Source organism: Xiphophorus hellerii, chromosome 14 (genome assembly GCF_003331165.1).
Source record: "Xiphophorus hellerii strain 12219 chromosome 14, Xiphophorus_hellerii-4.1, whole genome shotgun sequence".
In the NCBI taxonomy this organism is placed as follows: domain Eukaryota; kingdom Metazoa; phylum Chordata; class Actinopteri; order Cyprinodontiformes; family Poeciliidae; genus Xiphophorus; species Xiphophorus hellerii.
The window spans coordinates 23,894,062-23,921,227 of NC_045685.1; the positions used below are offsets into that span (position 1 = coordinate 23,894,062).

The 27,166-nt window shown below is 37.0% G+C and overlaps 5 protein-coding genes across 21 annotated transcripts in view; 1 reads left to right on the forward strand and 4 right to left on the reverse strand.

Moving 5' to 3' along the window:
- LOC116733144 (uncharacterized) overlaps window positions 1-9,263 on the reverse strand; it is a 93,406-nt gene extending 84,143 nt beyond the window's left edge. The window contains exons 1-2 of the mRNA XM_032583941.1: window positions 9,121-9,263; window positions 8,439-8,584 (exon numbers count right to left, since the gene is read on the reverse strand). The gene's annotated coding sequence lies outside the window, so the exon portion shown is untranslated. The remainder of the gene's footprint in view (window positions 1-8,438; window positions 8,585-9,120) is intronic.
- The window catches only part of LOC116733095 (oocyte zinc finger protein XlCOF6-like), a 778,765-nt gene that overhangs the window by 290,708 nt on the left and 460,891 nt on the right, over window positions 1-27,166 (reverse strand). The window lies entirely within an intron of this gene.
- Window positions 1-27,166, reverse strand: part of LOC116733104 (gastrula zinc finger protein XlCGF8.2DB-like) — a 570,370-nt gene that overhangs the window by 91,546 nt on the left and 451,658 nt on the right. The gene's annotated exons all lie outside the window — the stretch shown is intronic.
- LOC116733103 (immunoglobulin superfamily member 3-like) overlaps window positions 1-27,166 on the forward strand; it is a 919,724-nt gene that overhangs the window by 64,820 nt on the left and 827,738 nt on the right. The window contains exons 1-2 of one of the 6 annotated variants that reach the window (XM_032583814.1): window positions 17,308-17,606; window positions 17,719-18,081. The exons of 4 other annotated variants lie outside the window; for them this stretch is intronic. In XM_032583814.1, coding sequence (XP_032439705.1) covers window positions 17,504-17,606; window positions 17,719-18,081 — 466 coding nt within the window. In that variant the 5' untranslated portion in view covers window positions 17,308-17,503. Of the gene's footprint in view, window positions 1-17,307; window positions 17,607-17,718; window positions 18,082-27,166 lie in introns of those variants that run through there. One more of the 6 variants, XM_032583815.1, reaches the window with a different exon arrangement.
- Window positions 92-23,216, reverse strand: LOC116733140 (butyrophilin-like protein 8). 12 transcript variants are annotated; one of them, XM_032583924.1, is made up of 5 exons: window positions 16,168-16,405; window positions 15,448-15,591; window positions 15,012-15,335; window positions 6,233-6,271; window positions 92-1,243 (listed from the first exon to the last, which is right to left on the reverse strand). In XM_032583924.1, exons 2-5 carry the CDS (start codon window positions 15,548-15,550, stop codon window positions 1,089-1,091), a joined length of 621 nt encoding a protein of 206 aa, XP_032439815.1. In that variant the 5' UTR covers window positions 15,551-15,591; window positions 16,168-16,405; the 3' UTR covers window positions 92-1,088. The 12 variants fall into 12 exon arrangements, with proteins under 12 accessions (XP_032439815.1, XP_032439816.1, XP_032439810.1 ...); XM_032583925.1 differs by lacking the exon at window positions 6,233-6,271 and adding an exon at window positions 9,834-9,839 and having other exon boundaries at window positions 14,979-15,335; XM_032583919.1 differs by lacking the exons at window positions 15,012-15,335; window positions 15,448-15,591; window positions 16,168-16,405 and adding exons at window positions 22,765-22,859; window positions 22,972-23,213 and having other exon boundaries at window positions 92-1,240; window positions 6,233-6,500.

Below are 27,166 nucleotides of genomic sequence, written 5' to 3' on the forward strand. Positions count from 1 at the left end.
TCTGACGGTTTAATGAGACGCTGCAGATAAAATAAATATGATAAAATAATGAAATTTATTCTATTAAACATGGAATTAGAGTCCTGACATCATCTTTCTATAAAACTGATTTATTTACATTTTAACAGCAGAAACAGAAAACAAAGCAGATAAACTGATCACAGTAACAAAACCTCTCAGCTGTTCAGCTTTAATAACTGGATGGTTCTGATCCACAGAACCTTTTGGAGCTGAAAGCTGAGAAAACGACTCACTGGCAGCTTTTCATTGAGATTCATGTTGATTCATTTGAAATGACTGAATTTTAATACTTTCTGAATCAAAGCTCTGAGAAAAATGACTTCAATAAATTTGCTTCAACAAAACTTTTTAAAGTTGATTCAAAACAACAGATGGAAAGACTCTGTTCATTTTTTACTACGATTCATTCAGTCACTAAATTAAAATATTTTACATATAAAAACATTTATAAAAATCAGTTGTTTATAAAAATAACATTTATTATAAACGTTTCACCAGCTGGTTTTTACTTAAATTATAAACTTGTGTAAAAACGTCCATTAATCTGGACTGAACTGGACAAAGTCATCAGAACTGAACCAAACGACTCCTGGAACAAAATCCTCTGGACCGATGAGACCAAAGTCCAGAAGTTTGATCTCAATAAACAGAGAAAACATGGAGGCGCCATGTTGGAGCAGCTCAGCTACGTCGGCTCTGATTGGTTCTGGTTCTGGTTTCTCTCTGGTTCTGGATGCTCTGCCACTAGAAGGATTTTTGCTCTTACACTTTTTACTTTCAGACACTTGTAGTGATACGTAACCATGACAACAATGTATTGTTTTACAACATACTCTCTCTCTACAGAGGAGAAGCAAAAGCTGATGAGGTGGATTAGCAGAGCCTGATGATGTCATCCAGTGTTTCAGTGAATTATTTTCCCTGCTGTCTGATATTTGACCTGTTTGCTTGTCATGCAGCCATGAGTTGGTCAAACAGCAACAGTCTTCAGTCAGAGGCTTCTTCATATTTAGTCCAACACAGACTGCTACTGGAGCTCCTTCCTGCCCACAGGATCATCATCCATATCAACCCTTTGAACGGAGAGTCAGGAAAAGTTTGACCATCAGAGCTGCTGCTGCTGCTGCTGTCAGTAACAGAGAAACATGGAGGCCGATCCTTCCTCGACCTTCTGGTTCTGGATCCAAGGTCGTTCTCTGGACTGGAGAAACATCAGCAGCTGCTGGAAAGATAGAAGAGAGTTTTGAATATTACAGAAACCTTTAGAAGAATAAAGTTTAATGGGAAACAATTAAACATGAAACCATATAAACAACACAGAAACATTTGGTTCTGTTTTAACCTTTATAAACCGGGTCGGTTCTGATCACAAAGAAACATGAAAACTTTTCATTTTTCTCCGACTCTCTGGATGAAACCAGTTAGGACTTTTACCTCATTCTGAGTTTCCTCAAAGTAAATCAGAGGAAAAAATAATCTAAATAAATAAAAACCAAGAGAAACAGGAAGAAATAATTTCACAGAAAAACATAAAAGTTTAAATATTTATTTCTTTATATCAGAAAAACTTTGCTGCGTTTTTTCAGTTCAATTTCACTTTTTCAGCATTTAGACTTTATAAAGTTCAGATGTTGCAACATGAACTCACCAGTAACGCTGAGTCGACATCTTCCAGAGTTGAATCCATAATCAGTTTTCACGTCACACAGATACAGACCAGAGTCTTCAGTCCTCAGTCTGGACACATTTAATCTGATTCGTCCTTCTCTGAGGACGTCTTTGTCAATTTGGACTCGTCCTGAAAACTGTTTATCCTGAGAATCTGGAACCTCATCACCTTTATGGACCTGATAGAGAACTGATTCTTTATGAGGAGCCACCAAGCTGCAGATGATGAACAGTTCCCTCCAGGATCCCTGAGTCTTGGTGGTGAAGGTCCACTCCAGAGTGATGCTGTGGTTCTCCTCTGCCTGATAGCTGCTCTGTGTCACATTCACTACAAATGTTGCTGCTGAGGAGACAGAGAGGGAAAGAGAGGAGCAGACACACTGAGAACTGGAACATGGGAGTCTTTCAGCTCCATCTAGAGAGCTTTCTGTCACAAAGACAAGATGGAGACTGACCACAGAGACATGAGCTGAGGATGAGGAGCAGCAGGATCCTGGAGATCATCTTCATCCTGAGAGAGGAAGAGGAGGAGAGGCAGCAGAACATCAGGAACATCATCACTAACAATACAAGGAACATCTGGATTCCTGTTGCAGAATTAACTTTATTTAGAAACAGATCAATACTGCCACCTTGTGGTAATAAAACTATACAGCCGTCAGACAACAGAACATGTTTTTATTCTCTGCTCCTTCTGAAACTTTTATTATGAAATATTTTATTTTGATTGTTTATATCTAAATAAAATATTTAGATTATATTCTCTGAGCCTTCTTGTAATTTTGATGATTATTATTTACAGACAATTAGAAAGCTGTATAAAACCAATAAAAACAAAAATATCCTAAACAGAGATATCAGGTTTCTGAAAAGACTTTTAATTTCTATCCAGTCAGTTTCACTTTGGACTTTAATCAACTTGGTTTCTGGTTCTCTTCATTCTTCCTCCAAACTCTGGAACCTTCATTTCTGAATGAAATACAAACTTTACTTTCATCTGAAAACAGGACTTTGACCCACTGAGCAACGGTCCAGTTCTTCTCTTCAGGTAAGATGTTTGTATCTAGGATTGTCTCTGGTGAATCCTGTGTGAAGGAGTGAACTGAGTCTGCTCTGAATCCAGCATCAGTTCACTCCTTCATCCTTGTGAAACGCATCGAAATGTGAGAGAGGTTTTTAGACAATCCTCTCCAGGCTGCAGTTTTCCCTGCTGAACATTTTCCACATGTCGTGGTGTGGAGAACAGGATGGAGACAAATCCTGTCTGAGTTTGAAACCTGAGACATGTTGGACAAAAGTGTCAAACCAGAGACACTAAACTTTCAGCTGCAAGAAATAATAACAAGTTACAGAAGATTAAAAGTTATTATTACAGATATATGAACTGGAAAACATGGTTTCAGGACTTAACTGTCGTGTTTTACATTTATTCACAAGAAACGTGTATTTAACTAAAAGGTTTTATCCAACTAACTCTAAATTATAGACAAACAGATCCACATATAATAAACTTACTCTGTTAGTTTTCTTCTTTATCAGCCTCCATATTTTGTTCCTTTGTCAACTTTTGTGTCCAGGTCTCTGCATAACGTTGCTGCTGATCTCTTAAGCTACAGTTTAGATCTAAAGCTAAACTTTAGCCGGACTGAATCAGGGAGTTTCCCTTTTTGCTCCGTTAGACTCTGAGGAATAAGTTGCAAAGTAGGAGGAGCAAAGCAAAGCAAAGCGAGCGGAAGCGGTGGAGCTGAATGATGTCAGTCGTGAAAGCTGCCAACAAACTTTGGTTTGATTCCTCAACCCTCTGTTATTGGAAGCGGAGCTTCCCTCCGGCGGCGTGGGAGGAGTTAAACACGTGACTCCGCCCACAGCTCAAATCACACCAGCAGTTTTACTAAATATAAACTGGAAGGTCAAGTTCCTGAAATAATTCATTTTAAACAGTAATAATTCACTGAATGGTGATGAATGTATGTTGAGACATTAAATGAAGGTTTTCTCATCAGCAACTGTGTTTATATATTATTTTTATTCCACTGTAGAAATAAACAAGAGCACAAAAAGTTATAATTTTGTTAAAAAGTTCAACATTTAATTCAGAAAGTAAAACTAGCATATATTATATAGACTCACATATTCTAAACTTTTTTTTTCTTGTAACTTTGATTATGGCTTATAGATAATAAACTCAACCTCCAGTGTCTCTGAAAAAATAAAAATATTCTAGAATATACTGTAAAATATTGATTCAAAGTTTTCTGGACTCATTGATCTGTTCTGATGTTTGGTCTTAAAGCTGTTTAATTGATGCTCTTTGTTACTGAGCATAAAGTTTTTTATCTGCTCCAGTTGGTCTGTTCATAATGTTCTCATGTTATTAATAAATCCATATTTATGCAGACTTTCTGTCAGGATGGTTGTTCACTGTTGAGATGTTTGTTTCCAGAACTGAGATCAGCTCTATTTGAGCTTTTTACTAAACGTTGCTTCTCCCTCTAGTGCTGAAAAGTCGCCACTACAACAATCTAATAAATTGTCTCCAAATAATCGAAGCAAATAGAAAAAAAAAAACTCTTGAAACGATTGAAAATGTGAAATCTGAATTCTCTGTTTCATTGTGGCTTCAAAGAACAAAACCAATCAATCAATCAATCAATCAATCAATCATCTAAACCCACTCAGAGGATGAATCAGACTCCATGTGTTCAGACTGAAGACGGTTTCGTCTCTGGAAGATGCCGACTCAGCGTCTGATGATTTCAGCCGAAGGTAAAATATTGACAGGATTTTCTGTGAAATGATTCCTGCTGCAGTTTGAACCATAAGAACTGATGTTGTTGTTTAACTGCAACATGAACAGCAGCTGGACTGAGAAAATGATTCAGGTGGGATTTTAATCCTCATGTTTCTGCCAACATTAAGAACCAAAACATGAAGAGGAGAAATTAAAAGTCCAGATCAGGATGAGCAAAAACAGCCTGGAAAACATTTGAGTTTCTAAAAACAGTGTTTGAATAATAATGAGTAAATATGCACTGAGATATTTGCTAATGTTTTTGTGATTCTGGACATTTTAAAGAAGAAGCAGACTGAAATTACTGCCAGCTGCAGCTGGACGGGTCAGCAGCAACAGAACCAGGATTTATGGAAATACTAAATATTTCCCTCATTGGAGCTGTAAGTCATCCTCTATTGATCCTCATCATTTTCTTTAGGATTTTACATCAGAAAAAAGCAAAACGCTGCAGGAATAGAAACTTTAAATATAAATGATTAAAAATGACAAATATTTTACTGAACCTACCAGAGATGCTGAGTCGACACCTTGCAGAGTGGAAGCCATCTTGGATCTGATGGAGGACTGGTTCTCTGTGGTCATTTCTTTATTCAATCATTTAACAAGAACATTATCGTACAGAAACGTGAAGAAACATTCAAACATCTGGGAAACTTCCTGACTCACCTCGTTTAGTTTAGAAAAGTTATCAGGAAAACGTCACATGAAGTCAAATAATGTTACAGTAAATTCATAAATATTCATGAATAAACATTGTAGGAAGAGCAGATGATAATGACAATGAGCATCAAAACATTAAAACATAACAGTACAGGACTTTGAATCTTTTAAAAAGATTTGGAAACAAGACTTTAATTATCTTTAAATACATTAATGAATAAAAATAATTTTTTCCTTCATTAAATGTTGTTATTGTAAAGTTGAGCCCAAATTTATTCTTTAGGTTTAAAGTTCATCATTTCATTGACTATTAACTCTAACTTAATTAGAAATAATTATCTTGGAAACATTTATACATATATAATATTATTTCTAAAGTTATGTCAAAGTGAACTACAAAACTTCAGCAACAGGGAAAAATAAAACCAGTGGGGAAGTTTTAGCTTTAAACAACAACAACATGTTTACAGACTTAGTAATAAATGAGCAGAAAAGGTTCAACAGCAGCTGTAAAGCACAGTGGTGGAGGAGTAATGATGTGGGATTGTTTTGCTGTCAGGACTGGAGATCATGATCTCTCCTGTTTACCAAAGTAGAATCCAAAATGAGTTCAGGATCCATCAGCTGCTTCCTGAAGCTTCAGAGTTAAACAACTGAATTAAAGTTCATCACCAGCCGATTCACTAAAGAGTTCTGGATCCATGTTTGATCAGTAAAACTATGATTGCTGCTGCTGTCAGTCCCAGTGAAACATAAAGGCCGACCCGTCCTCGACTGTCTGACGCTGAATCTTCTTTATGATGATGGAAAATTCCAGAAGAAGCTGGAAAGAACCAAAAGATAAAAACTGAATTTGTGCCTCATTAGAGACGTTTGGTCAGAGAAACTGATGTTTGCTTTATATTGACTTTGGCTTTAAATTTTAGAGAAACCAACAGACAGACAAGATGCCGTGAAAACACAATAAACATAAAAACATGTTAACAGAAATTAAAAGAGAAAATACTTCTGAGCTAAACGACACAAGAGCAACAAATTCTTGGCTGATTAACAGAAAAACTTTAAAGTTTTTTTGAAGCTTAAACTCACCAGTAACGTTGAGTCGACATCTTCCAGAGTTGAATCCATCTTCAGTTTTCACGTCACACAGATACAGACCAGAGTCTTCAGTCCTCAGTCTGGACACATTTAGTCTGATTCGTCCTTCTCTGAGGACGTCTTTGTCACTCTGGACTCGTCCTGAAAACTGTTCATCCTGAGACTTTGAAATCTCAACACCTTCATGTATGTGATAGAAGATCAATTCTTTATGAGGAACCAACAAGCTGCAGTAGATGAACAGTTCCCTCCAGGATCCCTGAGTCTTGGAGGTGAAGGTCCACTCCAGAGTGATGCTGTGGTTCTCCTCTGCCTGATAGCTGCTCTGTGTCACATTCACTACAAATGTTGCTGCTGAGGAGACAGAGAGGGAAAGAGAGGAGCAGACACACTGAGAACTGGAACATGGGAGTCTTTCAGCTCCATCTAGAGAGCTTTCTGTCACAAAGACAAGATGGAGACTGACCACAGAGACATGAGCTGAGGATGAGGAGCAGCAGGATCCTGGAGATCATCTTCATCCTGAGAGAGGAAGAGGAGGAGAGGCAGCAGAACATCAGGAACATCATCACTAACAATACAAGGAACAACTGGATTCATAACAACTCAGTCTGACTTCATTTAGAAAAAAAAATCTCAGGATCTTCAATTAGAGACTCAGAAAAATAAAACAAATTTTCTGCTTTCTAGTTTTACAGACTTTAAGAGATTTTATCAATAACAGTAAATAGTAAATAAACTATTTTGTCCACTGCATGTTCATAGTACCACAGAGTACTATTATAGATCAATAAAAATAAAAATATAGAAATAGAGGAATACATTGCTACTATAAAACTCAGAAACATCTTGATTAACTTCACATATTTACTACAAACAAACATAAAAATTTTATGATGTAAATCAGTTGCTTTTGTTCCTTAACCTGCAATGACTTTAATATTCTGTCATATTACACAAAGTATTAAAGTCAAAAAAGAAAAACTAGAAACAAATATGATAAACTTACTAATAAAATCCATCACAACATAAAATCCAACCGTGTTCCTGATCCAGATCTGCAGTTCACAAGAGTTCACACTGATCATGTCTCTAAGGTTTGTCTTTGCTTTTCATTATAAGTGTTGATGCAACAACAGAAAGTCAGCAAAGTGACTTTCTGTTAGCTTGTTTCTGTCGTTTCTTGTTTTGATTCAAGGTTATGCTGTTGGTAGATCTATTGTTATTTATGTACTTTGACTAGACCCTCCTCCTTGTCAGTCAGCCTCCTGCTGGGATTAACAAGCTGCTGTGGTTGATCTGATTGTTTGCTGAAGGAGTGAAACAGTTTTCAAAACAAAATTAATGTTTAAACCAATCAATCAATCAATCAAATTTTATTTGTATAGCACATTTCAGCAGCAAGACATTTCAAAGTGCTTTACATCATAACAAACACAGAATCACAATGCAATATAGAATCAATCATTAAGTCAAGTTACATCAATAAGTTTATAATTGATTACATTTCAAATAAAACTCTAAACAGGTGGGTTTTCAGTTGAGATTTAAAAGAAGTCAGTGTTTCAGCTGTTTTACAGTTTTCTGGAAGTTTGTTCCAAATTCGTGGTGCATAGATGCTGAAAGCTGCTTCTCCTCGTTTGGTTTTGGTTCTGATGCAGAGCAGAACCAGAACCGGAAGACCTGAGAGGTTCTGGAAGGTTGATACAACAACAGCAGATCTTTAATGTATTGTGGTGCTAAACCGTTCAGTGATTTATAAACTAACAACAGTATTTTAAAGTCTATTCTTTGAGCTACAGGGAGCCAGTGGAGGGACTTTAAAACTGGTGTTATGTGCTCTATCTTCCTGGTTTTAGTGAGAACGCCAGCAGCAGCATTCTGGATCAGCTGCAGCTGTTTGATTGATTTGTTGGACAGACATGTGAAGACGCTGTTGCAATAATCAATACGACTGAAGATGAACGCATGAATGAGTTTCTCTAGATCTGGCTGAGACATTAGTCCTTTAATCCTGGAAATGTTCTTCAGGTGATAGAAGGCCGACTTTGTAACCAGAGAAGTTTCTCTCAGCAGCTCAGTAAAGCAGGAACAAACCCAGAACATTTGTTCTTATAGTGACTCGAATAAAAAACGTTGAACTCTGAGTTGGAAGATGACAGTGAAATGTTGTTGTCAAATGTTTTTAATTCCCCACCTGCAGTTTTTCCAGGAGCCGTCAGACCTTTTGATTTCTGTTTGTCAGCCAGGATCCAAGAGCTCGATAAAACGTGAACCAAAGCAGAAGAACATGTGTGACTGACTGCAGCTCTTTTTCTGGATTCATCTCTCTCAGGAAATGACCTGAAATGACACCAGAACATTTCTGAACTTTAAACCTGATTCAGTTTAACTTTTGTTTTAAAAATGCTTCAGTCAACATAAAAATGATCTTCTCTCAGAGACATTAAACTTAAAAAACTGAATGCCTGTGTAAACAAAGAATATTTTCATAGAGCGCTTAAAGAAAACTAAAAGCTTATATTCTTTGTAAGCTCAGCTTTTATTTACACATTTCCATCCTAATTTTCTTTTTAAAACATACAGAAGTAATTTCTGTTTAGATGTAGAAACTTCTTTCAGTATTTGTGTCAAACAATCTTGTTTGTTAAAAATTCAATTCATAAAAATATAAAAAGAAGCATCTGAAAATAACCAGGTTTGTTTTCTACTAAACAGAAATAGCAGCAACTTTATTAACTTTAAATCTATTTTAAAGTAAAAAATAAAGTGATATTGAATCAGTCACTGCTTGTAAACAATAAGAGTGTATGACAATTTAAAATTAAAAATATAAAGACACAGACTGTAAAACTGATATATTAGTTTCAGATACTTACTTTGTAGTGGAGTATTGAGCCGATTCTCCTCACTGTGATTATTAATATTTTCAGCAGGAGAGACGATCAGACAGTGACTGAGGCTTCGTTGTGAGTGAGGAAAGTCCAGTAGATGAAGTTATTATCTGCAATGTTTTTGCTCTAATCTGAACACAAACATTGTTTCATCAGATTCACTCATGACTGGAAACAGGAAGGAGGTGTTTATTTTAGCAACATGAAGGTTTAACTTTCAGGTTACAAACTGGTTTTTCTGCTCAAGTTAAATTAAACAAAGACTTGAACCTTTCAACTAAAAATTGTTAAAACATAAAATTAACATTTTTTAACACTTGATGTTTGTTTTAAACATGTAGCTCTAGTATAAATTACTGCATCAATGCATCGTGACATGGAGGAGATCAGCCTGTGTGTAATGGAAACACGTTACTATATGATGGATGCAAAACTCTGACCTTGTAATGACCTTTAGTTACTAACCTCCTCATGACAAAACAATCATAAATAAGATGTGGATTATAACCTATGAGAATAATATGACTGAATATGTGCTGCGGTGCTTTTGTCTTGGTTTTACATCAGTCTGCAGAAATACTGTAGAGGTTTATTACATCCTCTTTTCTTTTCTTTTATGACATTCAGAATTTTCTCTAATTCTAAACTGCATTCAAATTACAGATCTGCTGCTGATTTTTTATTCTGTGATTTTTAACCAGTCACTGCAGCATCAGGTCTTTGCACATTTCACAGTTCTGTAGATTCTTATGATATTGTAAAGATAAAATAAAGCTGCTGTAAACATCCTCCTGTTATGCATAACCTGGACCTGAAGTCAGAAACAAACATTCTGTCAGAATGTTTGTGATAAAACAGAAAGAAACATTTTTTCTGCCTCTGTTAGAGGATTTGTCCTTCATCACAGAGCTGCCCTGTTTTCTGAAAACAGAAAAGAGTTTGACACGGACTGACATGGTCAACCAGAACAGAGCTGAGCTGTTACCATTATATTCTTCACAGGTAGTTTGATTTCCTGTAAGCTGAGTAACTCAAGGTAACAAGAAGTTTCTAAACAAACACCTGCAGAACAAAATGCTTCTACTAAAGTCAAACTGTTTAGTCTGAAGAGAGACTGAATTAAAGAATGATTTCCTTCTGTAACAAGAGAGAAACCACTGATGAGCTGTTTGACTTTGTCTCACCATGAATGAGGAAAATCTGATGAACATGAAAATATTTTTGGAGATGAGTTGTTCATAAAGACAGAACTGCAGATGTTACCGTTTCTTTGCATGTTATTATCTGTAATATTGAGACAATAATTATTGATGATGTTGTTTCAAGTCACTGAAACGACGACTCAGCTGCCATGATGTTCAGTTTCAGTTCAAAGCAGCAGAACAGATAAAAATGCTGAATTAACTTGAGACGATGAATGTTTCTAAATCAAAGAATCTCATCTTTAAATCTTTAAACTGAGTTTTCAACATGATGACGACCTGCTGGCTTGATACACAACTGGCTTCATAAAAATGAACAAAAACAAACAAATTATCATTTCTGGCTCTTAAAACAAACAAATATTCATTAGGATCCAATTTTGACCTGAATGGTTTCATTATTCTATATAATCTGTGTTAGTGGTTCAATCCAATGACTTTAATTCTCCAGATTCTCTCATTAAACTTTATTGATCACTGATGTGAGAGACAGTCTGAGCATCAAACCAGCAGCTTTGCTCTCATATTGAATGAAACATTTTCTCTTTCCGTAAATTTCTCTCATGTTTCAGTTCATATACTAGAAGAAAACTTTCAGGGTAAAAAAAGGACGTTTCCAAAGTCATCATTATATCCATTATTTCATTATATCCTGTCTAGGGTGACACCTAGTGGAGACAGGCAGCAGCAGCCCTCAAAACCCCACTAGGGACCAGCAAGTTCATATAAATACTAATTATTCATGCAGCCATAATATCTGCCATCTGATCAGCCTGATCACCTTAAACATTCACTCATTAATGCACTTTTTCTACAAAATGTCCACAGATGAACCAGACATTGTGTTTCTTCACTTCAAGCTGCTTCAGTCAGTTGGTTAAACCAATAGTTGGTTTAACAAGTTGGTTAAAATGATTATTTTCCTGCTGCTTGTTTCATCTTATTGTAAGTAAATCTGTTTACACGAAATAAATCAATAAAGTTGAGAAGACGAGGATGCAGAATAATAATATTCACCAAAATCAGTCAAACCTATAAAGATCCAACCAGGAAGTAAAATGTTACCTCAGCAGAGATCAGCTGCAATGTGTGGTTTTGTCCACATGGTGGCGCTCTAAGCTCTGACTAAAAGCTGCTCAGCAGTGAAAGTTAGTATTTCTCCTCCTTTCTGTCTTTATTCACTTCTGATGTGAAAACACAGATTTAGAAATGTTTCTTTAATGAAATGTGTTTATTTCTAACAGCTTTAAGACGCGATTATTAAATATTGATCTGATCAGTTGATCAGCAGCTTCATCCTGATGCTTCACTCTGTGATCTTCACTTCAGTTTACATGAAACAGAATCAGGAAACAACATGAAATAATTTAGTAACATTTGTTGATTTAATTTATTTTGATGCATTAATTGAACATCTTTCATCAGATTCTCTGTTTCTACTTCCTGTTTATTTATTTAACTATAAAGATAAAAATTTAACTGAGAAAAGTTTGAAAAACACTGAAAACAAAGAAACAAGAAAAGTTGAATATTTTATTAGCTCAGCAACAAAATATCAACATACAAAAATTAAATGATTGAAGTTTAAATGTTTTTGTGATCAGTAATTCAACAATCCAATTAGGACTGAAGACACAAACTAGACCTGAGTTTTAACAGAAATAATTTGTAAATATACCTGAATAAAACAAAGTTTATACTGTTTGGAAGGAAAAATTTACAATTTAATGTAAAACTCATAACTAAAAATAAACATAAAAGAGTGAATGAAATAAAATTTCTCTGAATCTCATTTAATCAGATTAAATCTGATCATATTTACTGCAGTTCTTGGAAGAATAAGTTTATATTTTAGATCTGAAATTCCTGCATATTCTATATTCATCAATGTCTTTACTTTAACTATTCGACTTTGTATAGATCTGGGAATAAAAGATATAAAAATTCTCTGTAGTTGATAATCACACTTTAGAAAAAAACAATAAGGATATTTAATACAGTAAGATTAAAAACACACTTTATACAAAATCATGTACATTAAATTCCCATTGAAAATAAACCCAAAAGATAACATTCACACATAATTACTATGCAAAAATATTCAATAATAATTAGCAGAAAGAGAAGGAGGGCACAATGCAGATATGAACAAAAATAAGAATAACATTGAAATGCATGTGAACATTAACATGTGAAGTGACTTTGTGAAACATCAAGGCTAAAGAAAGGAAACAATATACAAGCATAAATATATTTATATGACAATATAATCAAAGTTATATGAAGATTTAACTATTTTTAAATAGTTATGGAGGAAATAAAGAAACTAAAATAATATGGTTTATATATATATGTAAATATATAAATATATTGAAGAATAATAACAGTTTAAATTTCTTCTCACTCCTTTTTGAACAAAGTCAGGAGATAAAATTATTTATTCTTAAGCTGCAAAACTGTTTTTTTGTGCATACATGTTTAATAAATGTGTTCCTGCTTCTTTAAATTGATTTGTTCAAAATACAAAATTTCACTTTCACTGCATCAAGATATCGACTGTAACAGCTGAAGAAACCAATCTTGGGTCAACTGGAGCAGTGATCCCAACCCTGGTCCTCAGAGCCCAAAGTCCTGCAGGCTTTAGGACTTTCCCTGTAGCCACATAAATGATTCAATGATTAAAACTCCTCAGCAGAACCTGATGGCCTGCAGAGGAGCTGATGCAATCATTGCAATCAAGTTGTTAGAGCAAAGTCACATTCAAGTCATGGAGGATGTTGAGCTCTGAGGATCAAGGTTGGGGATCTGAACTAGAACCGTCCTTAACCCTCACTGAGTTCAGTGATCTGTTCATCTTCTGTTTCCTCTTCTTTTGTTTTAATAACATAAAGACGATGAATAATCAAACCAATAATCAGTGCAGCGATCAGAACGGCTACAATAATCAGTCCAACATGTTTGTTTCTGCTTCCATCTTCTTTTCTTCCCTCGTCGTTTTCTGTAAAACAGAATCAGAGCTGAAGGTCAGAATCCATTTCTCTTCATCTGCTGCTCTCAGACCAGCTGCTTTCTGCAGCAGCTTTAGAAAACAAACATCTGGTCTGACAGGTTCACTGCAGAACCAGAACCACATCTGGCCTTAAAGGGATATTCCCCCTTAGATTAGCCACAGCCCCCACAGAGACTCTAAAGACATTTTCACCTTTAAGAAGATTCACTGATCTGAACATTAAAACACTTTATGCAGCTTCCTTCTTTCACTGGAATATAGAAACCATGAAAACTCGCCTGGAGGAGGCGCTACAACCAGGAAGACGATCCCGATGGGGTCAGAGGTCAAAGTGCGTCTCTTCCTGCCAGTTGCTTCTCTCTGGAAAACTCGACACTCGTATTTTCCCGAGTCGCTGGTCGTCACGTTGCTCAGAAGCAAAGACACGTCTCCGTCCTTCATCCGTCTGTCCTGCAGCTCCACCCGGTTCCTAAAAGATGGATGCTGGTTCTCTGGGTCAGGCTGCTCATCTCTGAACAGGAGGACATCTTCTGGTTCCAGGTCCGGTCGGGTCCACTTCACAAACACAACAGGTTTGTTGTTGGGGAGTCGGCATGGCAGAGAGACGCTCTGTCCAGGAACAGCTGAGATGTTTTTATGAACTGCAGGACAGAGAAAACAGAGCAGAAAGGTCAGAGGTCAAAGTGAAGCGGTCCACTTCCACAGCAGCAGCAGAGACCAAGGAGAGACACTGGACTCTGACCTGGACTGGAACAACAGATCTGGGGTCTCATGTTTAAAGGAGTGCACAGTTTTCACACTAAAACATAAAAATTTAGAAAAGTGCGTCGCACAAAAAGTTCAGATGCATAAAGCCCCATAAACTAAAATGTACCGTTGCTGCGAGTACCAAACCCTGTGAGAGTCAGGAGACTCGGACCGTGGAGATCATGGCCCTGAGAAGCTGTGGTAGTCGTCCTTCATTTACATTTCTAAAATATATGCACTCACAGCGCTTCACTGTGGAGGAGGAGCTGTAGCCAAGAGCAGGGAAAAGGTGTGAGCAGCACGTACAAGATGGTGATTGTCAGCACTAAGAGCCTTCTCCTGACTCTGGCTGGTTGTTTGGCTGAGAGTTTTATTTGCTTAAAGATGCACATAGAAGTGCTGCATGTTTTGCTCTCAGCAGAAAATCCACTTAACCCTTTACTTTCATCAGCCTGTGGAAATGTATTCTTCCATCAGTCCAGTCCTTTACATGGCCGAACTCAGGGATGAATCTAAAGGGGCCCGTGTCCCTATAGACCTGGAACTGGCCCAAGTATTGAAGAGATACTAAATATTTTTTACCTTCACAGTTTCACTTTAATAATTAAATAAAATTAAGATGTTGCACTTTTGTCTTCAGCAGTATTGTGATAGAATCACAGTTTTCATCTATTAGATCAGCTGACTTCCCAGGTGAATTTGATCTAGAATCACCACTCTATGGTGAGGTCAACTTACTGACCTCTAGTGCTTAGAGATGTGATCAAACATAAGTTTTAATAAAGAGAGGCTAAAGCATTTCACTAATAAACAGTTTCTATTTATACTCAACAAAGACCTAAAAAGTTAAAAGTAAAAAAAAAAACTCTGACCAAATAACTCACCGTTGAGTCGACATTCTGCATCATCGGATCCATCTTCAGTTTTCACTCCACACAGATACAGACCAGAGTCTTCAGTCCTCAGTCTGGACACATGGAGTCTGATTCGTCCTTCTCTGAGGACGTCTTTCTCAATCTGGACTCGTCCTGAAAACTGATCATCCTGAGATTCTGGAAACTCAACACCTTCATGGACCCGATAAAGGACAAAGACTCCATGATCAGAGGTCAGTTTGCAGATTATGAAGAAGGTGTCGGTTGATGTGTGAGTCTTGGTGGGGAAGGTCCACTCCAGAGTGATGCTGTGGTTCTCCTCTGCCTGATAGCTGCTCTGTGTCACATTCACTACAAATGTTGCTGCTGAGGAGACAGAGAGGGAAAGAGAGGAGCAGACACACTGAGAACTGGAACATGGGAGTCTTTCAGCTCCATCTAGAGAGCTTTCTGTCACAAAGACAAGATGGAGACTGACCACAGAGACATGAGCTGAGGATGAGGAGCAGCAGGATCCTGGAGATCATCTTCATCCTGAGAGAGGAAGAGGAGGAGAGGCAGCAGGACATCAGGAACATCATCAAGTCCAAGAGTCCAGTTGTTCCTTAAAATAACTGGACTCCTGGTTAGGAAAAGAAAAACAATGTTGTAAAAGGAGTGAAATTATTCTGTTATAATTCATGAGGAGAAAACACCAGAGAGTGAAATCTGGGAATAGTTTGTTGAGTTTTTTCTAAGTTTTTCACATATTTTTCACACTTTTCAAATAAAATGTGACAATAAAATGTATTTTAAATAACAACATTGCAAACGAACCACAAAGAAAATAAAGCTGAAGCTGTGAAGAGAATCATTCCTCTATAAGGAAATCTGCTGTGCTGCATTTGTGTTTGTGTGATTCTCAGCAAATATCCAGTTGATCGAAACACAAAGAGACAAAAAGATTTAATCCTAAAGACTAATCTCTAGGATTAAATTTAATATGAATCGTTTTACTAAACTAAACTAATGAGACATCTTCATCCTGAGAGAGGAAGAGGAGAGGAGGCAGCAGAACATCAGGAACAACTAAAATATCTGGTCTTTCCTCAGACACGTTTTTTTTTTTCTGTACTTAGTTTCTATTAGTTTTTCTGCACTGCTGAAGATCTATACTTTTATTTTACAACATATTAACTGTAAACATTATGATGCTGACCTGATCGGCTGTGAATGCACCGCCTGCACTGAGGTCCGCTGCTGCTCCGCTCACACGACCAGTCGGCTGGCCGAAGTAATGAACTGAACTGACAGGCGGAGACTTTATCTACTGGTCCTGTACACCTTTGTCTGGGCATTCTGTGTAATGATCTCCTATTGGCTCACGAACCAATAGGCGTTTACTACACAGAATGCCATCCAATAGGCAATCTTTACACAGAAAGCAATCATTTGCATTCTCTAGTCTGCACAGAACGCAAATGATGGCATTCTGTGACATAGATGTTCTATGTTCTGTTTATTAGTAGGCGCAGGCCTTCGTCCACGGAGGCGCAGGCCTCCGTGGACGAAGGAGCCGGCGCTCCACGAGCAGAGGTCCAAGCAGCGGCGGCCTGGCTCTCCGGGTGAGGCAGGAGGGAAGGAGCTTCAGGGCAGGTTTCCCCTCTGAGCACCAAGTGCTGTCTGGAAGGACGGGACGGCCCCGGACTTTGGAAGGAGTCACCCCGGTCCTGCTCAACTTTTAACCCACAGAGATTTTGTATTTTATATTCTTGTTCTTAGCTTCTTTTAGTCTGAACTGATGATTTTGTAAGTTCCTGAAAAATTTCTGTATAACTGCAATAATGTAATTTTTTTAATGTTTACAGTAACAATAAAAATTTTTCGAAAGAAAAAAAAAGCAGCGGACCTCAGTGCAGGCGGTGCATTCACAGCCGATCAGGTCAGCATCATAATGTTTACAGTTAATATGTTGTAAAATAAAAGTATAGATTTTCAGTAGTGCAGAAAAACGAATAAAAACTAAGTACAGAAAAAAAAGTGTCTGAGTAAAGACCAGATATTTTAGTTGTTCCTGATGTTCTGCTGCCTCCTCTCCTCTTCCTCTCTCAGGATGAAGATGTCTCATTAGTTTAGTTTAGTAAAACGATTCATATTAAATTTAATCCTAGAGATTAGTCTTTAGGATTAAATCTTTTTGTCTCTTTGTGTTTCGATCAACTGGATATTTGCTGAGAATCACACAAACACAAATGCAGCACAGCAGATTTCCTTATAGAGGAATGATTCTCTTCACAGCTTCAGCTTTATTTTCTTTGTGGTTTGTTTGCAATGTTGTTTTCAAAAATAAACATTATTGTCACATTTTATTTGAAAAGTGTGAAAAATATGTGAAAAACTTAGAAAAAACTCAACAAACTATTCCCAGATTTCACTCTCTGGTGTTTTCTCCTCAGGAATTATAACAGAATAATTTCACTCCTTTTACAACATTGTTTTTCTTTTCCTAACGAGAAGTCCAGTTATTTTAAGGAACAGCTGGACTCTTGGACTTGATGATGTTCCTGATGTCCTGCTGCCTCTCCTCCTCTTCCTCTCTCAGGATGAAGATGATCTCCAGGATCCTGCTGCTCCTCATCCTCAGCTCATGTCTCTGTGGTCAGTCTCCATCTTGTCTTTGTGACAGAAAGCTCTCTAGATGGAGCTGAAAGACTCCCATGTTCCAGTTCTCAGTGTGTCTGCTCCTCTCTTTCCCTCTCTGTCTCCTCAGCAGCAACATTTGTAGTGAATGTGACACAGAGCAGCTATCAGGCAGAGGAGAACCACAGCATCACTCTGGAGTGGACCTTCCCCACCAAGACTCAGGGAACCTGGAGGGATCTGTTCATCTACTGTGAAGCAAACACTGATCATGGAGTTTTAGTTCTCTATCAGGTCCATGAAGGTGTTGAGATTTCAAAGTCTCAGGATGAACAGTTTTCAGGACGAGTCCAGTGTGACAAAGACGTCCTCAGAGAAGGACGAATCAGACTCCATGTGTCCAGACTGAGGACTGAAGACTCTGGTCTGTATCTGTGTGACGTGAAAACTGAAGATGGATTCAACTCTGGAAGATGTCGACTCAACGTTACTGGTCAGAAGAAAAAATCTGATAAATATATTTTTTCTCTAATTGTTAAATTCTTAAGATCTGTGTTGATGAACCAACATCTTCATCTTCTACATGAATCCTCCTGGATCTCAGTTTTCATCAAATATTAATAAATATTTCTGATTTCTCTCTCAGCAGCTGCTGATCAGATCCAAACTCAGAGACCAACTTTGACTCCAGAACCAGAGAGACGAGGAAGGATCATCTTCATCTTCATCAGTCTGGGACTGACAGCAGCTCTAATGGCTCTAATTATAATATTGATTATTTCGTTTAGGAAGAAAAGGAGAAAAGAAACCAAACTTTTTGACAAAGAACAGATTTGTTTGAACTTGTTCTGTTTGACTTATTAGATTGTAATAATTATGACTTTGATCCGTTTATTGATTTGCTTCAGATTCATGTTTTAAATCATTTCAAATGATTTCTGGACAACAACCAGAAACAATGATCTGTTATTCTGTTACTCAGATTAATTTATTCTGTTTCACTTCATGTGTTTAAAATATTGTTTTGGAGGGACCAATGGTGACAACAGTGGTAGGAGTTTGTCCTGAAATTAACATGTTGCTGCTTCAATCTGCCTCTTTCTTAATGTCCTTGGACAAGACGCTTCACCTGCCAGTGGCTCCGGTCCATAGTAGCCTTGCCTCTGCCAAATTGCTCCAGGGCAGCTGTGGCTATTATCCAGTATTTGTCACCATCAGTGTGTGAATGTGTGAATGTGTGAATGGATGAGTGACTGAATGCAGTGTGAAGCACTTTAGAGTCAACTGGTCTTGATAAAGAGCCATACATGTACAAGCCATTTATAATTTTTTATGGAAATGGTAAATTAAAGCTCTAATTTATTATTTCACAAATATATTTAAACAGTCTTGTAATTTTGACCTGTGTGTTTTTGCTTTTTCATCATAGATCTCATAATCAGTGTGTTTCGGGTCATTGTTTGTAGAAAAGTTATAAATGTATATGTTATATATATATATAGCTGACTGGATAGCTCAATAGATAAGGCATCAGTATATCACCCGAGAAGGCGGGGTTCAAATCCTAAGATGCATAACATGCGGCTCAGACGTCAAACAAGGTCTGCATCAGGTGTTGGGGAACCAGAGCACCTTGATGACAAAATGCTACTACTCAAGTAACTCTAATCAGAGAGGTTACATGCAAAGACTGGTGAAGGAATGGTTACTTTGACATCCCCAGTCAACACTAAGCGCTAAACAACTAGTAGCTCAGTGTTCCAACATCCGCAAACGGCAACTGCTATCACAACTTGAGATTGACGAGATACAACACAAATGCTACGGCAAAAAGGAGGAACCTGGATGTCAGAACTGTGGGGACTTAACTACAAGTCCCTACAAGTTTGTGTACTTTGCATAAGTTATAGATAAGTTGCATTCCTGAGAACTCAGGAACAGAGATAAGTTGCAACTTATAAGCTGAGATAAGCTACTATGGCCAAGGACATTAAGGCAACTGAAGAAACTGAGATAAGTTATCTGGCTTCATAAAAATGAATGGTTAGTGGTTCAATCCAATGACTTTAATTCTCCAGATTCTCTCATTAAACTTTATTGAACTTTATTTAAACTTTATTGTCTTTCTGTAAATTTCTCTCATGTTCCAGTTTATATACTAGAAGAAAACTTTCAGGGTAAAAAAAGGACGTTTCCAAAGTCATCATTATATCCATATTTTTTTAAACACACAAACCACATTTGATCTATATGACAAGTTCAAAGAAACTTTCCCAAATTGAAAAGATTTCCTTCATGTTTTTCTGTAACTTTAATGTCTGTAAATCAATAAACTGATTGCAAACATCTGTCTGTGTGAACTTGTGTTGTTTTAAAGTTAAAGTTCTACATAAATCTCAGAGGAAAATATTTTAGTTTCTGATATCAGATTTGAAAAAAGGTTAGAAGATTAAGAAGTAAATATTTACTGAGGTATTTGCTCAGATTTTGTTTTCATTTATTAGAAAATTATAGAAATAATTAAATTTCCACAGTTTAATTCTTGAAACAGGTGGTGATGTCATGATATGGGCTGATAATAATCAAGGCTGACTTGTTATGTCAGTTTGTATGTTAATGTTTATATTGAAAAGAAACAAAAAGCAGAATTAATCATTTGAACATGTTTATTAACAGAAACTTTATGAAGCCGCAACATTTCCCAGTAAAATCGTTGATCAGCTGATCGATCTCCAGATATTAAGATGATCATTTCTGCTGGTTTTTGAGCTGCAGCTCCTCTTCATCATCTTCTATAAATAAGTTGATTTGATGTAAACTAAAGTAACGTGGGGTTTACTTTTTGTTTTTGTTGTAATATGATCAACATGTCAATAAAACAAACTGGCTCATTGTAATTAAGACTAATATTGGTGATGGCAGCAATCGCTGTAGTGTCGGATCAGACACTTAGAAAATTCAGACGACAGAACAAAAGCAGGCAGAGTCCAAAAATAAAGTTTCTCTTTCTATTGAAAGTTGAGACATTTGTCAGTGTTGTGAAGATGTGATGGTATATATAATCCAGTGAGATCGCTCAAATGGTTTGGAGCATTTATTTTTCTGCAGAAGAGATTAAAACATTAATCCAGCTCTGTCCACCTTTCTCCCAGCGTTCTGGTCCTAAACAAGTTAATAAAAGGAGTGTTTAAACAAGCTGTGCTGTAAAATTAATAAAACCGAAAATAAAAACAGCTCAATGAGATAAAATTCACAAATACTCAATTTAACATGAATTGGAAATAATATTTAATAAAGTATATTTTAAGCTCTGTTACACCAGAATGTGTATGATTTCTGCAGACATAATAAAACAAAAATAATTAAAGCCCAAGTTACACCATAAACAGAAACAAAGCTGCAAAGAAAGTGAAGCTGCAGTAAAATAATATACAGTTGGCATGTAACCTGAGACTGGTTATTAAAACTTAACGTTAGATATTACAGCATGTAGCTTTACAACAAAGCTTGTCGTCTATTAGGAGCATAGAAGCAGCAACACAATAACAGATGTCTCTGCTAAAAACGAGTCGGTAATAAAATCTTTATTCTAATCGATCGCCACTAATGCACAGCTTCATTTAGACGGAATGAGATAAACTCCTAATAAGTCAGCAAAATACAGTTTAACAGAAACATAACTGAGAGCATCACAGCATCAAACATTCAGTTTTACTAACACACCGAGGGAGGCTGCAGAGCGGCACACCTATGTTGCATTCAGGGTGCAAAGGAAACTCCATACACAACCAAAACCTCTTCTACAAAACTTTAATAAAGAATTGAAAAGGTTCTGATGGTAAAAACATGAAAACAGAACAAATCAAACTGAACTGATCCAGTCAGTCCATCACTCAGACCTTCAGCTCTATACGCTCACAGTTCCTAACTCCACCACCAGGTGGCGCTCCAGTATAACCCTTGATGGTAGAACTGGTCTGAGGTCAGATCCAGCAGCTGGATTGTTTCTGCTGAGGTCCAAACAGCTGCAGCTCATGTTGGAGGTTAAAAGCTTCTGCAGTGAATCAGGTTCTGACAACATGAGGGAAGAAATCTGGATTGATTTCCAGCAGAACCATCAGAACCAGAACCAGTGGAGCAGATCCAGAGCTTCACTGGTTCATCAGCTGCTGCAGCTTAAAGCAGCTCAGATCAGGGTTCTGGTTCCAGGTTCTGGTTCCGGGTTCTGCTTGAGTCCAGAACGTTTGTTTCCAGCAGCCAGCGGGTCAGAACCAGCTGCAACTGGACTGGTCAGAACCAGAACATCACTATGCTGCTGGTTCATGAACAGAAGGAAGAAAATCAGATCAAACCTGAAACACTGAACTTAAAAAATAAACAACAATCTTAGATTAAATTATCTTTATTGAGGCTCATTTATGTCGAGTTTCAGTTTTAAAATCTTTCAGCTGCTGAAAATAATCGACCAAATAAATGAGTTTGTTGTGTTGATGCTACAAATCTACATTCCTCTCATTCTGATCCAAGTGTTTCTAACAATGAAGTGACTGAAGTCTCTCTTGTCTCTTTATCATTACTAAAATAAACATCTGCTGGTTGAAAACATTTCACTAAAAAATAAGAAAGAAGAAACATCAGAGCTGCTGCTGTCAGTCCCACAGTGATGAAGAGGATGATGATGAAGATGTTCCATCTTTGTTCTGGTTCTGGAGTCAAAGTTGGTCTCTGAGTTTGGATCTGATCAGCAGCTGCTGGGAGAGAAATCAGAAATATTTATTAATATTTGATGAAAACTGAGATCCAGGAGGATTCATGTAGAAGATGAAGATGTTGGTTCATCAACACAAGAATCAGAATTTATCAAAGTTTGTAAAAATGTTTATTAATATTCTGATGATTTCTTCTCACCAGTAACGTTGAGTCGACATTCTGCATTGCTGAATCCATCTTCAGTTTTCACGTCACACCAATACAGACCAGAGTCTTCAGTCCTCAGTCTGGACACATGGAGTCTGATTCGTCCTTCTCTGAGGACGTCTTTGTCAATCTGGACTCGTCCTGAAAACTGTTCATGCTGAGACTCTGGAAACTCATCACCATCATGATGAAGATATATTACCCCTGACTTTACTGATGATCTAAAATCACAGATGATGAACAGTTCCCTGGAGGATCCCTGAGTCTTGGTGGTGAAGGTCCACTCCAGAGTGATGTTGTGGTTCTCCTCTGCCTGATAGCTGCTCTGTGTCACATTCACTACAAATGTTGCTGCTGAGGAGACAGAGAGGGAAAGAGAGGAGCAGACACACTGAGAACTGGAACATGGGAGTCTTTCAGCTCCATCTAGAGAGCTTTCTGTCACAAAGACAAGATGGAGACTGACCACAGAGACATGAGCTGAGGATGAGGAGCAGCAGGATCCTGGAGATCATCTTCATCCTGAGAGAGGAAGAGGAGGAGAGGCAGCAGAACATCAGGAACATCATCACTAACAATACAAGGAACATCTGGATTCCTGCTACAGAATTAACTTTATTTAGAAACAGATCAATACTGCCACCTTGTGGTAATAAAACTATTCAGCCGTCAGACAACAGAACATGTTTTTATTCTCTGCTCCTTCTGAAACTTTTATTATGAAATATTTTATTTAGATTGTTTATATCTAAATAAAATATTTAGATTATATTCTCTGAGCCTTCTTCTAATTTTGATGATTATTATTTACAGACAATTAGAAAACTGCATAAGACCAATAAAAACATAAATATCCTAAACAGAGATATCAGGTTTCTGAAAAGACTTTTAATTTCTATCCAGTCAGTTTCACTTTGGACTTTAATCAACTTGGTTTCTGGTTCTCTTCATTCTTCCTCCAAACTCTGGAACCTTCATTTCTGAATGAAATACAAACTTTACTTTCATCTGAAAACAGGACTTTGACCCACTGAGCAACGGTCCAGTTCTTCTCTTCAGGTAAGATGTTTGTATCTAGGATTGTCTCTGGTGAATCCTGTGTGAAGGAGTGAACTGAGTCTGCTCTGAATCCAGCATCAGTTCACTCCTTCATCCTTGTGAAACGCATCGAAATGTGAGAGAGGTTTTTAGACAATCCTCTCCAGGCTGCAGTTTTCCCTGCTGAACATTTTCCACATGTCGTGGTGTGGAGAACAGGATGGAGACACATCCTGTCTGAGTTTGAAACCTGAGACATGTTGGACAAAAGTGTCAAACCAGAGACACTAAACTTTCAGCTGCAAGAAATAATAACAAGTTACAGAAGATTAAAAGTTATTATTACAGATATATGAACTGGAAAACATGGTTTCAGGACTTAACTGTCGTGTTTAACATTTATTCACAAGAAACGTGTATTTAACTAAAAGGTTTTATCCAACTAACTCTAAATTATAGACAAACAGATCCACATATAATAAACTCACTCTGTTAGTTTTCTTCTTTATCAGCCTCCATATTTTGTTCCTTTGTCAACTTTTGTGTCCAGGTCTCTGCATAACGTTGCTACTGATCTCTAAAGCTACAGTTTAGATCTAAACTAACAGACTGACAAATAATTTCAGTTATGCTTTTTAGAGGCGGTCGAGGGATCAAACTTCTACTCACTTTAAGAACTCCTCCTCCTAATGCCGGACATTCATTACATTCATTACATTCATTACTGTCTCCCTGTTGCAGGGCATAAAGCCGGACTCGTCCTGAATCAGGGAGTTTCCCTTCCTGCTCCGTTAGACTCTGAGGAATGAGTTGCAGTAGGAGGAGCAAAGCAAAGGGAGCGGAAGCGGTGGAGCTGAAAGATGTCAGTCGTGAAAGCTGCCAACAAACTTTGATTTGATTCCTCAACCCTCTGTTACTGGAAGCGCATAGCAGAAATAGCATAGCAGAAATAATTTGTCGATCTGTTAATTCAGGCCTGTAGAGATCAGCAGCAAAGCTGTGCAGAGACCTGGACACAAGGTCAGTGATGACGCTGATGAAGAAGAAAAACTAACCGAGTAAGTTTATTATATTTAATGTGGATCTGATCCGTTTAGAGTTAGTTGGATAAAACCTTTTACTAAACTACACGTTTCTTGTGAGTGTAAAACACAATCAGTAAATAATAACATTGTGTTTCCCAGTTCATATATTGTAAAATAACTTTTAATCTCCTGTAACTTGTTTTTCTTTCTGAACTCTCTGAATGTTTTGTGTCTCCTATCAGTATTAAACGTGTTTGTCCAACATGTTTCAGCTCTTAAACTCAGGGTTTCCCACCAACGCTGACAACACAATCAGTCCCGTTTACGTTCATAGATTCGTTTCTGTTCTTTCTTTCAACAGAATAAAGACGAATAAAAAAAGTCTGAAGTGCTTCACAGATCAATATGTCTGCAGTGTCTGCATGTGTTTGATATTTCACACTCAGAAAATGTTTCATTTGTTTACAGTTTATAATGAAACTGTCTCTGAAATGATAAGATTTCAACACTGGAGAATCACGAAGGTTCAGAGGCAGAAAAAGTTTCTACGGTTTGCTCCGAGCAGAGCTTCACTCCGGCGGCGTGGGAGGAGTTAAACACGTGACTCCGCCCACAGCTCAAATCACACCAGCAGTTTTACTAAATATAAACTGGAAGGTCAAGTTCCTGAAATAATTCATTTTACCCCTTCAACAGTAATAATTCACTGAATGGTGATGAATGTATGTTGAGACATTAAATGAAGGTTTTCTCATCAGCAACTGTGTTTATATATTATTTTTATTCCACTGTAGAAATAAACAAGAGCACAAAAAATTATAATTTTGTTAAAAAGTACATTTAATTCAGAAAGTAAAACTAGCATATATTATATAGACTCACATATTCTGAACCTTTTTTTTCTTGTAACTTTGATTATGGCTTATAGATAATAAACTCAACCTCCAGTGTCTCTGAAAAATTACAAATATTCTAGAATATACTGTAAAATATTGATTCAAAGTTTTCTGGACTCATTGATCTGTTCTGATGTTTGGTCTTAAAGCTGTTTAATTGATGCTCTTTGTTACTGAGCATAAAGTTTTTTATCTGCTCCAGTTGGTCTGTTCATAATGTTCTCATGTTATTAATAAATCCATATTTATGCAGACTTTCTGTCAGGATGGTTGTTCACTGTTGAGATGTTTGTTTCCAGAACTGAGATCAGCTCTATTTGAGCTTTTTACTAAACGTTGCTTCTCCCTCTAGTGCTGAAAAGTCGCCACTACAACAATCTAATAAATTGTCTCCAAATAATCGAAGCAAATAGAAAAAAAAAACTCTTGAAACGATTGAAAATGTGAAATCTGAATTCTCTGTTTCATTGTGGCTTCAAAGAACAAAACCAATCAATCAATCAATCAATCAATCAATCATCTAAACCCACTCAGAGGATGAATCAGACTCCATGTGTTCAGACTGAAGACGGTTTCGTCTCTGGAAGATGCCGACTCAGCGTCTGATGATTTCAGCCGAAGGTAAAATATTGACAGGATTTTCTGTGAAATGATTCCTGCTGCAGTTTGAACCATAAGAACTGATGTTGTTGTTTAACTGCAACATGAACAGCAGCTGGACTGAGAAAATGATTCAGGTGGGATTTTAATCCTCATGTTTCTGCCAACATTAAGAACCAAAACATGAAGAGGAGAAATTAAAAGTCCAGATCAGGATGAGCAAAAACAGCCTGGAAAACATTTGAGTTTCTAAAAACAGTGTTTGAATAATAATGAGTAAATATGCACTGAGATATTTGCTAATGTTTTTGTGATTCTGGACATTTTAAAGAAGAAGCAGACTGAAATTACTGCCAGCTGCAGCTGGACGGGTCAGCAGCAACAGAACCAGGATTTATGGAAACACTAAATATTTCCCTCATTGGAGCTGTAAGTCATCCTCTATTGATCCTCATCATTGTCTTTAGGATTTTACATCAGAAAAAAGCAAAACGCTGCAGGAATAGAAACTTTAAATATAAATGATTAAAAATGACAAATATTTTACTGAACCTACCAGAGATGCTGAGTCGACACCTTGCAGAGTGGAAGCCATCTTGGATCTGATGGAGGACTGGTTCTCTGTGGTCATTTCTTTATTCAATCATTTAACAAGAACATTATCGTACAGAAACGTGAAGAAACATTCAAACATCTGGGAAACTTCCTGACTCACCTCGTTTAGTTTAGAAAAGTTATCAGGAAAACTTCACATGAAGTCAAATAATGTTACAGTAAATTCATAAATATTCATGAATAAACATTGTAGGAAGAGCAGATGATAATGACAATGAGCATCAAAACATTAAAACATAACAGTACAGGACTTTGAATCTCTTAAAAAGATTTGGAAATAAGAATTTAATTATCTTTAAATACAGTAATGAATAAAAATAGTTGTATTTGTGTTTTCCGTATAATTCCTCCCCAAACAGTCTAACTTTATTTAATTGGGTTTTAATTATGTCTCTCAGCTACAAGGTTTCCAGCATAGGGCCAGCATAGACTCTTACTTTTAATTTGGCAATTTTCATACAATAAAATAAACTGACTATCTTTGTAC

What these genes read in the sequence shown, in the direction of transcription:
- LOC116733140 (XM_032583915.1), bottom strand. Translation starts at nt 23,095, where the DNA reads ATGTTCCTTGTATTGTTAGTGATGATGTTCCTGATGTTCTGCTGCCTC. An exon ending in CCTCAGCTCATGTCTCTGTG is followed by an intron (nt 22,860 to 22,971) that starts GTCAGTCTCCAT and finishes CTGTCTCCTCAG; the next exon opens with CAGCAACATTTGTAGTGAAT. An exon ending in ATGTCGACTCAACGTTACTG is followed by an intron (nt 22,340 to 22,496) that starts GTGAGAAGAAAT and finishes TTTCTCTCCCAG; the next exon opens with CAGCTGCTGATCAGATCCAA.